This window comes from Dipodomys merriami, unplaced genomic scaffold (assembly GCF_024711535.1).
Source record: "Dipodomys merriami isolate MVZ:Mamm:240054 unplaced genomic scaffold, mDipMer1.0.p SCAF_261, whole genome shotgun sequence".
Lineage (NCBI taxonomy): Eukaryota > Metazoa > Chordata > Mammalia > Rodentia > Heteromyidae > Dipodomys > Dipodomys merriami.
In genome coordinates this window covers 1,247,684-1,263,026 of record NW_027204060.1, presented here as the reverse complement: position 1 = coordinate 1,263,026, position 15,343 = coordinate 1,247,684, and the positions used below count along the sequence as shown (strand labels likewise).

Genomic DNA, 15,343 nt, shown 5'->3' with positions numbered 1-15,343 from the left:
CTTCCACCCAGGACGTAGTCGGTGGCAACATGAATTATAAATGCCTTTGAGAAAATTAGCAAGCTTGTTTTTCTCCTATTAAATGCCAAATATGAATAACAGACACAAGGTCAAGAAGACTTTGGTCTCCGTATTTGGGCTAAAATGTAGTCTCAAGGAACTCCTGCACTGAAGTGTGGGTGACACATGTGTGTGTGGGGGTGGGAGGGGAGGACTGAGATGATTGTTGACTGAGGAAAGACCCTAGTGAGAACCACTGGAATCAAATTCTACTTTACATGGATGTGAGAAACTGAGGCCCACAGTGGCTTCTTTCGTAGTGGCAGAAAGGGACAACAGCAAGGACTCAACTTCCAGGACAATCGGCCATTCTGCCTTCAGTGGAACTCCCATGGGCCTTCAGTATGGAGACAAATGCCTGATCCACGTGCTGACCCTAGCTTTTCCTGTCTTCATCTGAGTTACCTCACCCTTCGCGCTTGGTGAATCACCTTTCCATGTCTCTTCTTAACTGGACTCAGCCGCGCTGGGCTGGGATGTGTGTGAGCTGTCAGGTAGGTGTGTAAAGTGGGACACCAGGCGGCTGACAGAGATCCCACTCTGCCCTTCCTCCCGTGCGGTGCTGCTGCTGGGAGACGCTGGGTGTGGGCAGTGGTGTCCGTGTGTGAGGGGCTGAGAAGGAATCTGTTCTTATTCTTTGCTGTACTGTGCCCAGAAAGTCTCATTCTTATTCTGTGGATAGATGGTGGGATGTGGCGCTGGAGATGAGGTCCCCGTGGAGTGGGGTCTGTCTCAGGAGTGGTGGGGATGTTCCTGACTTTTTGTAACTGTACTCATTCCTCAATCCTGTCTTCAGTTGGTCTAACAGGACAGGAATGATGCAACCTAGAAAAGCGGTGTAATTCAGAGTTAACTAACAACTGCAAATGCCACATTTCCTGTTTATTTGAAAATAATACATGGATCTGTTCCATAGGATCCAGGGTTGTGAGGGCTGTGAGCACAGGAAAAAGGATGAGAGATTCATGGTTGGGCTGACACTGAATTTTCAGCGTTCCTTTCTAACCATTCTGGATGGACTTGGGGGAATTTGGTTCAAGTAAAGGTGATGACGATTGGGAAGTGTAGACCTTTACTCCGACGTGCGCTATCTCTAAGGGCTTCGAACAGGAAGTGCCTCCAGGGTCTGAGGCACAGCCTGGAGTAGGGAGCCATCCAGCAATGGGGGCGAGATGGTCTGGGATGTCTCAGATGAGGCAGTGGAGACGGGAGACAGCGAACGCTGGCTGACTACCCCAAAGCAGAGCTTGGCCAGCTGGGCAATGGCATGGGAAGCCTGGGCATGGCTGGGGTAGGGGTGAGGAGCATGGTGGTGCAGTGGGGGGAAGGACGTGGGGCTGCGGGAGGGCACACCGCTCCTGCAGGCGGTGGCTGCAGGCTGTGCATGGTGGGAGCAAGCTCCCGGAACCCCATGCGTCCACTTCTGTCTTCACAATCTTACATGGAGATGATATTTTAACAGTGTTTTCAAGACCAGTGAGCATTTTTCAAAAGGCAAGAAAAGTAACATCTAATTTTCCCCTTTAATTAGGAAAAAATAAGGACTCAGCAGTGAAGCTCTTTTATAAAATCTTTACCAGTTAAACTAGCCAGATATGTGTGGCTCACGCCTGTCATCCCAGCTACTTAGGTGGTTTGAAGCCAGCCCAGGCAGGAAAGTCTGTGAAATTCTTGCCTTCAATTAACCACCATAAAGCTGGAAGAAGAGCTGTGGCTCAGGTGGTACAGTGCTAGCCTTGAGTGAAAAAGCTAATGGACAGCACCCAGGCCCTGAGTTCTAGTCCCAATACTGGCAAAAAATACTAATAAGACAGGAAAACTAATAAGACAGGAAGAGAAATTGTATGGGAGGGGTCTAGAAGCCCCCTCCCATCCCCCAGTCCACAATGTGACGTGACTTGGAATTCCAGAGCAAGTCCATGCGAACCCTCCCTTCCTGTTTAGAAACATGCACTAAAGCCAGGTGGCTTGTGAGTGAAGGCTCACAACTTGAATTTATTTATTATCAAAATAGTTTTGTCAGGTAGTAGCCCAAGAGGGTGTGGAGACACAGAGCGACGCAGCCGCCGTAGGACAGACTTCAGCTTGAAAATCTTCCTTGTCACCCCAAATATTGTACATCTCTAGAAAACTTTTCTAAGTTTGTGCTTAAAGCTTTTCATCAATATGATTTATAAGTTTAAATAGTCTCAAATTTTCATCTGTATGCCATTTTACAGATCTTGGTTCATAATTGTTTGGTCTGAAACTTCAATCATCATTGATTATAATAACAGTTCCTTAGTCATAATGTAGTTGATAATTAAATATAAAAATTATTATTTTATACATTACTACAAATCCCTTTAAAAAGACCAAGTTCTGAAAGACACAGAGAGAGAGAGAGAGAAAGAGAGAGAGAGAGAGAGAGAACAAGAAGTTGTTTAGAAAATTGCAGGAGCTTCAAGAGTCTCAATCAGTAAAGCAATACAAGAAAAAAAGAACAGTCTTAGAATACTCATTTTTGCCCCCAAGATTGCTTAAAATAAAAGATGGCAGACTGAGTGGTAGGAGTGTGGTAAGACATATGTGAGCTCAGAGCTGGGCAGGGCCGGGGGGACGGACTGGATGGTGTCAGAGGCCCCTCCTTCCGTACTTGTGCCAGAATAACCAAATTCCATTTGTGTCATCGTGTCTCCTTCCACGACGCACTCTCCTCCCCCCCCTTCGAGTCCCTCCAGTGACCGCTGGGTCTGTGTTGGGGCTTGGAGAGTTGCAGGTCTGCGGGGCTGGCCAGTCTGTGCCAGGGACTTCCGGCACGCTCACCACACACGGCACTTCCTCTCTGGGTTCATGTAGGAATTCTTGCGGCAGTGGAAGGCTTCGGCAAACTCAGCGGAGTTCTGTAGAGTCCCAATGATTCTAGAGACAGACCAAATAAATAACTAAATAAAAAGTTCCTGTCGGTGTGTGACATGCAGGTCTGCAGTCCCGGGGACGCTGGGGAGTTTCTGGGAAGGCCACGTGAACGGGCCACGCCCCCAGCCCTTTTGTGCTATAGTTGTTTTCCAGCCATTTTGAGAAGTTTGTAGGCAGGTGCTAAAGATAAATAGAATCTGCAGAATGCATACAAATCCACCTCTATATAAAATAAAATACCAGGAACCAAGGCTCCTGTTTAAAGGAAATGAAGAAACACGGACACATTGGAGATGGGCTAGCCCCAAGCATGCTAAATCATACAAAGAAACCCAACAGCCAGACTCGTGCCTATAATACTACCCATGCAGGAAAATAAAATCTGGAGTATCATGACTTGAGGCCATCCCGAAATAAGCAGCAAAAAGCAAGACAGGAAGCATGGCTCAAGGGGTAGAATACCAGTCAAGTGAGCAAGCTGAGCAAGCACAAGGCTCTGAGTTCAAACTCCAGTACTTCCAAAACAAATGAATGACAAATATTGGAAATGAGGCCATGAAAAAAATTCCACGGCTTGTCAGTGATGTGAGTTTTATAAAGTAGAACTTGATACACATGTTTGAAAACAGAAGAGTGTAACATATTGAAATTTGTTTTAAAGGTGGAGGAGCTGAGGGAGCTTTGATTTGGGTACATTGTATGTGTGTATAGAAATATCAAAATGATACCTTCTCCGTACAACTGATATACACTAATAAAAATGTAAAAAGCAAAGAGAAGAACGCAGCTCAGTCCTCACTATGACCCTGATAGCTAACCAAGTACTGGGTTTCCAAAAAGAAATCATATTTAAATTGTGGACTTAACATCTACCATATTTAAAGGAATTACTTTTTAAGTATTAAGGTTTATTTAGAAGCACATTGGGGTTTAGGAAGGCAGCATATGCCAAACACAGCCTCTGGTTTTACATCAAGAATGTGTTGTCTTTTGTCTGTGATGCTGTGTGTGCTGCTTGGGCACAGGTTTACAAATTTCCCTCTGAAAATATTTTCATGTACAACATCAAGCCTTGTTTGTGAGTAGCAGCTCAGTGGCTGTTACTTTTAAAGTTCCTGAACAAATATGTTTTGCTTTGTACAGCCAGGAAGCAGCATGCTTGCAAAATAAATGTAAACTCAACCTTTTGCCAAGGAAATCCCTTCACCTCCAGAGAAAATAATAATTTCCTCAACAAAAAGTTGGCGTTCCATTTACTCTTGAAATCACACACACATACTTCTCTCATTATGAATGAAAAATAGTTGGAGATATCTTTTAAGCCAGAACCCCCAAAGTTACTAAGTGATACAAATACGTTCCCACATGTTATGAATCAAAAAAATGTTAGCGATTATAATTGTATAAAATTATGTAAAAATTGTATGGTTTTAAAAATTGGGGGCAGAATACTGTCAAGTGCTTACCTATTAACTCCTAAGGGCAAGTTAGTTATTGACATTCTCATCATAAGAATGAGCAACACAGCTGGCTGCCGATGGTACAGGCCTGTAACCCTAGCTGCTGAGATCTGAGGGTCACACTTCAAAGCCTGTCTGGGCAAGACACATGGGACACTCTTATCTCCAATGAGCCAGCAGAGAGCTGGAAATGAAGGTGAGAGGCTCAAGTGGCAGAGCACCGGCCTTGAGGGAGAAAGCTAAACAAGAGTGTGAGGCCTTGAGTTCACACACCTGGTTCAAAAGAGAGAGACACATACACACAGACAGAGACAGAGACAGAGAAACAAGAGAAAGACAGAGTGACAGAGAGAGACAGTTGAGAGAGACACAGTCATACCGACAGAGAGAGGAGCAACAAAAAGCCCTGGAGCTTCAGTTAGTAGAATAATGCTATGCAGTTGATAAATTTATGGGGGAAAAGGGTATAGTTCAAGATTCTGTGCTCATCAAGGAAGGTAGCAAATGTATTTTAAGGAAATACTGCTGTAGTGGTTGAGACTGATTTTTCCTGCTGTGAAGTTAATTTCTAACTCTTCTTCCTTGGGGGGAGGGCAGGCAGGCAAGGCATTCCATTAACATCATAGGAACCCAGGTGTTCATGGGTACTTGGTTTAGTTCACGGGGGACATGGGGGACACATTTAATAAAATTGATTATATGGTAGAGTATGTGAATTATAAATGTTCCCTGCCAGTCTCAGAATGTAATGATAATACTTTCAACTTACCAAGATTCCCATAATGGGAAACCCCCACCACACCCTTTTTTTGTTGTTGTTGGTTGTGGGGTCTGAACTCTGGGCCTGGACGTTGTCCCTAAGCTCTTCAGCTCAAGGCTAGTGCTCTACCACTTGAGTCACAGCACCATTTCCAGCTTTTTCTGCTTATGTGGTGCTGAGGAATCGAACCCAGGGCCACCTTCCCAGCCCTTATACCTCCTTTTTTGACAAAAGGAAAAGACAACGTTTTTGTTTTTGTTTTTTTTGGGTCCGGTCGTGGGACCTGAACTCTGGGCCTGGGCGCTGTCCCTCAGCTCTTCAGCTCAAGGCTAGCACTCTACCACTTGAGCCACAGCACCACTTCCAGCTTTTTTCTTTTTGCTTATGTGGTGCTGAGGAATGGAACCCAGGGCCTTGCATGCAAGGCAAGAGCTCTACCACTGAGCCACCTTCCCAGCCCCGAAAAGACAACTTTAAAAAGTGAAAACTAAACATTTCTTGAATGTGCTATACTGGGAAATGATTGGAACTGGCCTGGTGCTATCTTTTGTTCATTACCTCCACGGCAGCTAATTTGGGTTTGCACAGAATATGGCTGCTGAGTGAATGGAGTTTGAGGGAACTGCAGGGGAGGCTGCTCAGCGTGAGCACGGAGCATACTTGGTGTGAGCAAACTCAGGATCACGGACAGCACACTAGGCATGAACACGAGGCATGCTTGGTGTATAAGCACACTCAGCAGGAGCATGGGGCACGCTGGACATGGTCGACATCCCTGACAGAGTACACTGGGACAGCTGGATTCTCCATTCACACGCCGGCCGGCTACAGTGGTGTTTCATGACCCGAAGTGTCCCCTCCAGGACTGTATGTTCATGTTCCTTCCAGGTAGGGCTTTTGTTCCCTTTTGTTCTCAACCTCTGTTTCCCAAACACCCCACGAGGACTTTCGTTACTATTTTGTTTTCCAGACATTCTTGCGTGGGGGCGGGTGCTGTTGATGGGGGTGGATGTTGAAGTGTGATTATTTGTGGAGGAAGGGGCAGTCTTCAGAATTCAGCCTCCAAAATGGCTGCTTAATGTCCAGAGTCCAAAATTAGAAAGTTGGCGGGTAGTTCTCTTTCAGCCCATGGTGTTCTAATTTGGGAAGGACGTTAAGTATCTCCCAACTCAACTCTAGATCCTAGAACTCACAACATTAGGGCTATTGCACTCCAGGGCTCTTAGAAATTCCTTGCTGGCTTTAAAGGAGCATCTTTCTTCCTGGAATCCATCAAGACCCAGGGTTAGGACACAAATGTGCTGGAGTAAAACACCTGGGACTATGAGTGGGGCCCTCTCTCCTCATGTGCTATTGTATGCACTGGTCCTCTCTGTGTGTCTCTGTCTCTCACATGCACAACACTACGTTATAAACTCAGAGCCAAATGTGGTAGCAGTGCAGACAATGTGGCGGTGCCTGGCTGCCCCTCAGGCCACCTACCTGAAGTTGCCTGGACTGTGCACGTCTGTCTTAATGGAGTTGAGCGCATACTCCGGCCGGTAGGTGCCACACCACACCTAAAGATCGGAGTAGACAAAGCAAAGCAATGTGCTCAGGGCAGGTTGGAGGAAAAGCACAATTAAAGTGGAATTCTGCATTCTTCAGTAACGTTTGATAAATGGCAGCCAGGACATAATCACGATCATAGATGAGGTCTGACCATCTGTGGATGCCAGTCAACCCCAAGGTCCTGTCACCACTGGGGAAAACAAGGCAACATGCACGCAGCACAGAAAGTTCTGTGAAATTACACATGCTTTGCATCATACTCAATCAAGAAAGATGCAGTACCTGGGCGAAGTTCAGGAAGAACAGTTGTTTGTGATTAAGGTCAAGCCCAGGAAGGAGTTTCTCTTCGCCGTTCTTTTTAACGTAATTCTGATAGGCCTGAAAGCAGAAGGGTGGTTATATTGACTGGATGGTCACAATAAACCTACTCAGAAGGGCGTGGACTCAAGTAATTAGTCTTCCACATCAAAATACTGTTCATTTATACCATTTTGTGGGTTTATTTACCAATACGCCGCAAAGAACATGACACTGCTTTACAAGAACGAGAGCCTGGCACGTGCCAGGTGACAACAGTGGTGTTTACATGAATGGATGACTTAGACCTGCTGCTAGTGGCTTACATAAATGTCAGCTCCAGCTAGATGGGGACATGCGGCTGGCTGCTGAGGTGGCCATTTGTCACGGCTATATTTAGCGTAGTTACTACTCTGCACAAAATAAACTCTCCCAGATTTAGCCTAAGTGACTCTTGCCAAAAGTCAAGAGATCCTTAGTGTCCCAGGTGTCCAAGGGGAAGGGCCAGTGCCCCCGAAGTTGGGGCAAAGAAACCAGATCGCAGTGACATTAGGAGGTAGGAATTAGGCCACTTGAATGACAGAGAGGGTTCTCAGTTCTTAAGGGTTTACACACCACTACTAAAAATTGCAACTGTCCTTCATTCCTGTACCAAACACACACACTCTCACATACATTTGTATGCTGATCTCCTTAGTGTATGAAAATATTTAAAGAGATTGACCCAAGATATTCTGTACAGTTCTTACAAAGGAAGGGATCCCACTGGGGAAAGAGAAGGGTGTCTCCTTTCTTTGCCTCCTTTGCATGGATCTGCGGAGCATCTGCAGGGTGAACGCGCAGAATCCTACCTCGGGATCCTACCAGCTCACTGCTGTGAACTTTTTCAGGCCCCAGTGAAAGGATGGGAAACTCGGTGAGAGCCAGGAGGACCGAGTCTGCTTCAGGAGAAGCAGACGGCCAGGGCAACAGAGAGGGAACCAGAGAGGAGACATCTCAAAGAAGGAGGGCCTCACAGAGCGAGACGGCTCTCATGATGCTCAGCTTCGCAGCCATGAGGGGATGGGAGGCAGACACTGCTGGTGAGAACTCCACCCAGGGGTCGGGAGATCCCAGTGCCTGCCCCTCACTGGGATACTGAGGTGCGGTCAAAGCAACACGGCCATTATTACTGTCAGAATAAAACAGCACCACTCACCCTGTACGCCTGGCCCAGGCCTCCGTTATCTGCGATGTTTTCCCCCAGTGTGTTAATTCCATTGAGCTGTTTAGAAAAGATCCTTTGTTAGGACTGCTGAGAAAAGCCAAGACTTCTCCTAGGACTGACCATATCTGAGAGCTTTCTGGACAGTTCTGAGGACGTACGTGCTGCCCGCCCGCCAGGTCCCAGGTGAAGTTCCCGTACTGGTACACCATGCACTGCGACTGTGCCTTGAAGTTGTCGGCTGACTGCTGTGTCCACCAATCCACGAGGTCTCCATCCTTGTTAAAGTTTCGGCCTGTGAGGTGTTTATTTAATGAGGGAGATGCGTTATAGCAAGAATGACAGTATCTCCTGTCCTAGTTTGGTTTTGTTCTTTAATGCCCGTAAAAGTAAAATCACAGAAAAAAGTTAACCTGCACAGCTGCATTCAAAATTCTAATGTCATAACAAGGACACAGATGCACAGACGACCTGCGTGTCCCCAGGAATCTTTAGTTTCAAATGACAGGCGTGGAAGACTACTATGTGGAGAAGAGCAAACGGGGCAGAGGATGGGAGAAACTGCTGGCTTCCTCATCTGGGGAAGGCCCACCTGGTAAACAGTCCTCATCTGTTTAATTTGGCATTCTGGAACGTTCAGAAGGTCAGCATTGTTACTCTGGGCTTCCTATTCCTCCAGCCCCTGGGAGCAACTGCTCAGGGCTGTATCTTTCTACTTGAAACACTCCCCCACCCCCTTCCTGAAACCTTTTTGCCACATGATGCTGTTTTTCCTCTTTTTGACTTCCGGTATCTGAGCATTTACTTGTACTGTTTGATGTGAACCATGAAGTAAGGGAGCTGCCAGCCATACACACACACACACACACACACACACACACACACACACACACACACACACACACACACACACACACACACACACACACACACAACACACACACACACACACACACACACACACACATACACACAGGTCCCCTGCTCCCTATGTATGAAGCGATGGAGTTTTGTATAGACAATTATAACTCTGGATTTTAATTTCTTCATCGGTAGTGCTGAGGTTTGACCTCAGGGTCCCTCTGCTTTGCATGGGAGCTGGTGCTCTGCCACTTGGGCCATGCCTCCAGCCTGTATTTTGCTATTTATTTCAAATACAGAGTCTCTTGGTCTTTGGCTGGCTTTGAGCCATGTTTCTCTGGACCTCAGACTTCTGAGTTGCTAAAATTTCAGGTGTGAAGCCACCAGCTCCAGGTGATACACTGCTAATTCCTAGAGGTCAAATCCCAAAGGAAATATCCCTGGCACTTACCGTTGTCATCAAAGCCATGGGTGATTTCGTGTCCGATGACCATACCAATGCCCCCGTAGTTGAGGGAGTTGGACTGCTGGGCGCTGAAGAAGGGCGGCTGCAGGATGCCAGCCGGGAAGACTGTGGGAAAGACGGGGCAGGAGATGAGCCCTGTCTACTCTACGGCTGGCAGCAGGCCTACCGTGGGCTTCTTGCTTGCCCACCTGTTTTCCTCCGTGCCAGTGGCACTGGGGCACATACAGGACGGTGTGGTGGGAACTGGAATCATGTGGCAAGAGCCAGGATGGCATGGCATGAACCGGGACAAGCCCTTTCACATCAAGGCAGTCAATCTACCGTCTAGGACTGATGTGATCATCTGATTTACTCACCTGATCCACACCTGAGATTTTTTTAAGATTGATTTTTGTAGGGAAGAGTTTGGAGCAAGGATGATTTATTCCTGACCTTCACAAAGCCCTTTCCCCGTGGTATATATGTGGGAGACATGGTTACTCAATAGTTCAAGTATTCATTTTAATTGTCTAAGACTTTAACCTTTTCTAATATGATCTCAACTAACGCAGCCCTGCATTCCAGGCTTCCCGCCCACAGGTTATTCTGAGCTCACTGTCTTCAAGGCACCTGGGACTACCTCACATTCTGTGCCTTTTGTTGGTTATGGTTGGATTTCTTCCTTGTCCAATCTTCTCCTGCCCACCTCAGCACCTCAAATACGTATCCTATTGGGAGCCGAGGCTTGAGTGTCTTTGTTGGCTGGGACACTGGAGTTCTTCCTTGTTTCCAGAGCCTGAAGCCACAGCAGTGGCTGACCTGAATTGTGAGTGGTGATGGGATGGCTCATCAGGAGAAGCGAATGGGTGGAAAATCCTAACAAGTGCAGCCCAGCAGCTGGCAGATCGTGGCTTGGGGAGGTCCACCCCTGGCCCACGCCGACCACTGGCGTTCTGCGCGCAGGTGTGGGAGCATGGCACTCCTTCCCCTCCGGCCTCCCGAGGCAGCCGGCAGGCCTTAGGCGTGGAAAGTGTGCCTCTCTGCTGTGTCTGGGGGCCTAGTGTCTTTTGCTGAGTGTGGGAGGTGAGGCCTCCTTTTGCCTGCATCTTCATGTCACTCTGACCTCTGCCATCTTGGCTCCGCCTTCTTTTGGTCTGGAGAATGACCTAGTCCTCTACCTTCCCTCCTCACTTCCTGGCTCACCCATCATGCATCATGCCAAGTCTAATCTACCCTTTGTGTAAGCCACAGTCACATGACAGTGCCTCTCTGGTTGGGACCCCTCCCCATCCACGGGGACGCTGGCTACCTCTGCTCTCCAGCTCACTAAGCCCTTTACCCCAGCCTTGCAATCTTGCCCTCCTCTCTGCCTCCCGATGCTTCCTAGCAACATGGATATGCCTTTCTTCTCTTCCTTTGGGGTATATTTAATTAAAACAACAACAGTAATAATACTCACTGTTGGTCTGGGACAACAATGTATAGCATGATTAATCTCTGACCTTACAAATGAATGCTTACAGCTCTGTAATTCTGTATTCGTGCTTGCAAATTCTAGGCTCCACGAAGGCTCTGACTCATTGTGTTTTGTCATTAGGCAAAGAGCCTTCAGTGGGAACACATTTTTCCATGCAAACCCCAGGGCTGGTGTTGTGCAAGATAGCAGGAATTCACATGAAAGGCCCTGACCTTCAGAAATTTAAGATATTGAAAAAAAAAATAAAACACCCGTAAGATCTAAGTACCACAGAGTACTAAATGTTTTGTGTGTGGACTAAATATGACCTAACCTCCTGCTCTTATTTTTCAGGGATAAATATTATTTTTACAGAAGGACTTTTAAAAAACAGGAAAGTTGCCTTCATGTTCAAATGACAAAATAATAATAAAAAGCCCTTTGTCCCTGGGGAGTTCTGATGAAAGTTGGATCTTGCATGTTTCTGCCGGAGCTAAAGATGCCAAGAAGTTATTTTTAGCCGGAGGTAAGAGAGTGGTGTGCAGTACTTTATTAACTTAAAGTAAGCGCTATCTCCCACACTCTGCACTCTGATTAAAATCCACCCATTATATAAAATGCTCTTATGAAATGTGCTATCAAGACTAAACATTAACTATAAAGAGCCTGCTGATTTAATTACAGCCTGGCATGCCACTCTTGAGCAAGTGATAAGATTTTTATGGCTCGTATTAAATACTAGTCTTTAAGTTCAACTTTGCAGATTATGATTTCACCTTTGACTCTGTCAGCTAAGCCTCGGTCATGAGAATCTCCCCATTCGCCTTATTGCTGCTATTATCAGCTTTGCAACTGTTGTTCGTAGCCAACTGCCTTAGCTGTGCTTTCTTTCAGTACTGGGATTTGAACTCAGGTTTTCTCTCTTGCTGGGCAGAACAATGAGTCAAATGAGGCCAGGCGCCAGTGGCCCACGCTTGCAATCCTACTGAGGAGGCTGAGATCTGAGGATCACCCAGGCAGAAAAGTCCCTGAGAGACTCTGATCTACAATTAACCACTCAAAAACCAGAAGACGTACCATGGCTGAAAGTGGTAGAGTGCTAGCCTTAAGCAAAAGAGCTCAGAGACAGTACCCAGGCCCTGAGTTCAAGCCCCACGGCTTGAACAACAAAAGTCAAATGAGTAAGTGCTTCGACTTGAGGCATTTTGTGTCCATGTGTGTAAGTGGGGTTGTGTGTATGCCGCACGCTTTTCTATATTCTTTCACACTTTGTAATGGATCTCACGCCAAACCCACCAAGGCTGTGATTAGGGAGGTACACATGCTTGCGCAAGCTCTGGTGCTTGTTCTGCAGGCATGGAGGGGTGGGTGGTCCCATGGGTTTGGGTCCACACCACCCCCCTTTGAAGACTTAAATGAGCTTTAAGAGAGGCCACACTCATGCAGAGATCCTGGTGAACTGCGTACCTGGTGTGGCTGCGGCAGGAGCTGGGTGTGACCTGACACACTGTGAAGATAAGAAGGGTCTTCTGGGTTGAGGATGTGACTCAGTGATAGAGTGCATGCTTAGTGCATGTGAGCCCCGGGCTCAGGACTCACAGAAGCACATTAAGGAGGAGCAGCGCGGGAGACAAAGAGGAGGAGGGGGAGCAGAGGAGAGGAGACAGAGATCTCTCCAGAGTGATGAAGCCCTAGAGAGAAAGACATTATGGAACAGGCTACTCTTGTCCTTGAGGGACACCACCTCGGCCTGGTGACACAGGTCGCAGTGTCACCACTAACATGGCTAGGCCTGCGTTTAAAGAATCCAGAAGGCAGGGCAGCCTAGACTCTGAGCTGGTTTTAAGGTAGGTGTGCATGCCTTGTTCCTCATCTCTGTGCTATGTGACTATAATCTCCTCTGACTATGTAGTTTCTTATTTTCCTATCATGTACTGGAGTAAATTCCAGATGGATTCAAGATTTACTCTAAAAACAGAAACCATAAAAATAGCAGAAGTCTTTCCATTTCCTAACAAATGGGGCAATGTCATTCTTTCTGATGGAGGCATAGAATTCCATTGTGTATATATACCACATTTTCTTGATCCATTCATATACTGAGGGGCATCTGGGTTGGTTCCATATCTTAGCTATGGTAAACAATGCTGCAATAAACATAGTTGTGCTGGTAGCTTTAGTATGGCCTTGTTTGTGATCATTTGGGTAAATGCCCAAAAGTGGGATTGCTGGGTCATAGGGGAGCTCTATGTGGAGTCTTTTGAGGAACCTCCATACTACTTTCCAAAGTGCTTGAACGAGTTTACACTCCCACCAACAATGCAGAAGGGTTCCCTTCTGTCCATATCCCCTCCAGCATCTGTTGTTATTAGAATTCTTGATTATAGCCATTCTAACTGGGGTGAGGTGGAATCTCAATATTGTTTTGATTTGCATTTCTTTTATGGCTAGAGAAGTTGAGCATTTCTTCATGTGTCTATTGGCCATTCTTATTTCCTCTTCAGAGAAGTTTCTCTTTAAGTCTTTAGTCCACTTATTAATCGGGTGGTTGATTTTGAAGATTTGTTGTTGGGAGATTTAATTTTTTGAGTTCTAAGTATATTTTATTTATTTAGGTTGTGGGGCTTGAAATCTGGAACTGGGCGCTGTTCCTCAGCTCTTCAGCTCAATGCTAGTGTTCTACCACTTGAGCCACAGTGCCACTTTCTCTAAGTATATTTTAGATATGAGGCCCTTGTCTGTTGTATAGCTAGTGAAGATCTTCTTCTAGTCGTTGGGCTTTCTATTGCTCTTGTTAGCTATGTCCTTTGCCATGCAGAAGCTCTGCAGTTTCATGTAATCCCATTTGTCCAACCTTTCTTTGATTTGTTGTGTTTCTGAGTCTTTATCAAGAAAATTTTGGCCTATGCCAACGAGCTCTAGAGTTTCTCCTATTCCTTCCTGCAGTGTTTTCAGGGTGTCCGCTTGACTTCGAGATCTTTGATCTATTTGGAGTTGATTCTGTTACAGGATGATATATAAGTATCCAGCTTTAGTTTTCTACAGGTGCTTAATCAATTTTGCCAGCACCATTTACTGAAGAGGCTGTCTTTCTTCCATTCTGTTTTTAATTCCCTTATCAAAGATTAGGTGGCTATAGGTCTATGAGTTCATTTCTGGGACTTCAGTTCTATTCCATTGGTCCTCAGGTCTGTTCATGTGCCAGTACCAAGCTTTTATGATTGCTATGGCTTTGTAGTAGAGTTTGAAATTTGGTATTGATATTCCTCCAGCACTGTTCTTTCTGCTAAGGATTGTTTTTGCTATTTGGGATATTTTTTGTTCCATATGAATTTTTGGATTGCTTCTTCAATTCCATTAAAGAATGAAACTGGGATATTGATAGGTATTGCATTGAATTTGTAGATAGCCTTTGGCAGTATTGCCATTTTTATCATGTTAATCCTCCCAATCAAGGAGCCTGAGAGGTTTTTCCACTTTCTTAGTTCTACTTTAGTTTCCTTTTTCAGGTTTTTAAAGTTTATATCATAGAGGTCTTTCACTTCTTTAGTTAACTCATAGTTTTTAAAAAAAATTTTTTTGTGGGGTTATTACAAAAGGAGTTGCTTTCCTGATTTCAGCCATGCTCTTCTCATTATTAGCATAGAAAAGCCTTTGATTTTTGAGGGTTAATTTTATACCCTGCTACTTTGCCAAAGTTTTGGATCAGCTCCAGTAACTTGGGATTGTATTTATAATGTACTATGTGATTTTTTTTGTTTCTTTTGTATGTTCTTCCCCCATGGTATAACCCCTGTTTTCACTAAACTTGATCCCAGTGTCCTGCATCTTGTATATACATTTTTCTAATTTGGGTAGGGGAAAGGAAGTAACAAAATGCTGAAATAAGGATACAGGCTGATCCATTGTAACAATGAGATGTACAAGACACTATGTTGAAAACGAAGCAGTTGGGGAGGTGGAGAGGAAAGGGATGGTAGAGGAAAAACAAAGTAACGGTAACAATGCTCCATAGGAAATGTACTCATTACCTTACTCATGTAACTGTAACCTCTCTCTACAATATCTTTACAATAAAAATATATATTAAAAATAGCAGAAGAAAACAGATAACTTCTTAACCTCCTTCCTTAGACTGAGAAACAAAAGGAGTTCATCATTTTAAAATAAAAGATAAACTTCTTTCAAGTTTTAAAAAATCCATGGTAAATATCTCGAAGGATATTTTGTAATTTCTAATCAAATTCATAGCATATTAAAAAATGAGTCTGAGGATGTTGTTCAGATAGAGAATGCATAGTTCAGAATGCTGGGATTCCGTTCCTGTTGTAGGCTAGTCTTACTTGGAGAT

The 15,343-nt window shown here is 45.3% G+C and overlaps 1 protein-coding gene across 1 annotated transcript in view; it reads right to left on the bottom strand.

The window, feature by feature from the left end:
* Positions 1 to 2,035: 2,035 nt before the first annotated feature.
* Positions 2,036 to 15,343, bottom strand: part of LOC138837092 (neprilysin) — a 69,566-nt gene continuing 56,258 nt past the window's right edge. Inside the window, exons 18-23 of the mRNA XM_070035881.1 lie at positions 9,543 to 9,662; positions 8,392 to 8,525; positions 8,225 to 8,290; positions 7,012 to 7,107; positions 6,661 to 6,737; positions 2,036 to 2,961 (exon numbers count right to left, since the gene is read on the bottom strand). Coding sequence (XP_069891982.1) covers positions 2,862 to 2,961; positions 6,661 to 6,737; positions 7,012 to 7,107; positions 8,225 to 8,290; positions 8,392 to 8,525; positions 9,543 to 9,662 — 593 coding nt within the window. The 3' untranslated portion in view covers positions 2,036 to 2,861. The remainder of the gene's footprint in view (positions 2,962 to 6,660; positions 6,738 to 7,011; positions 7,108 to 8,224; positions 8,291 to 8,391; positions 8,526 to 9,542; positions 9,663 to 15,343) is intronic.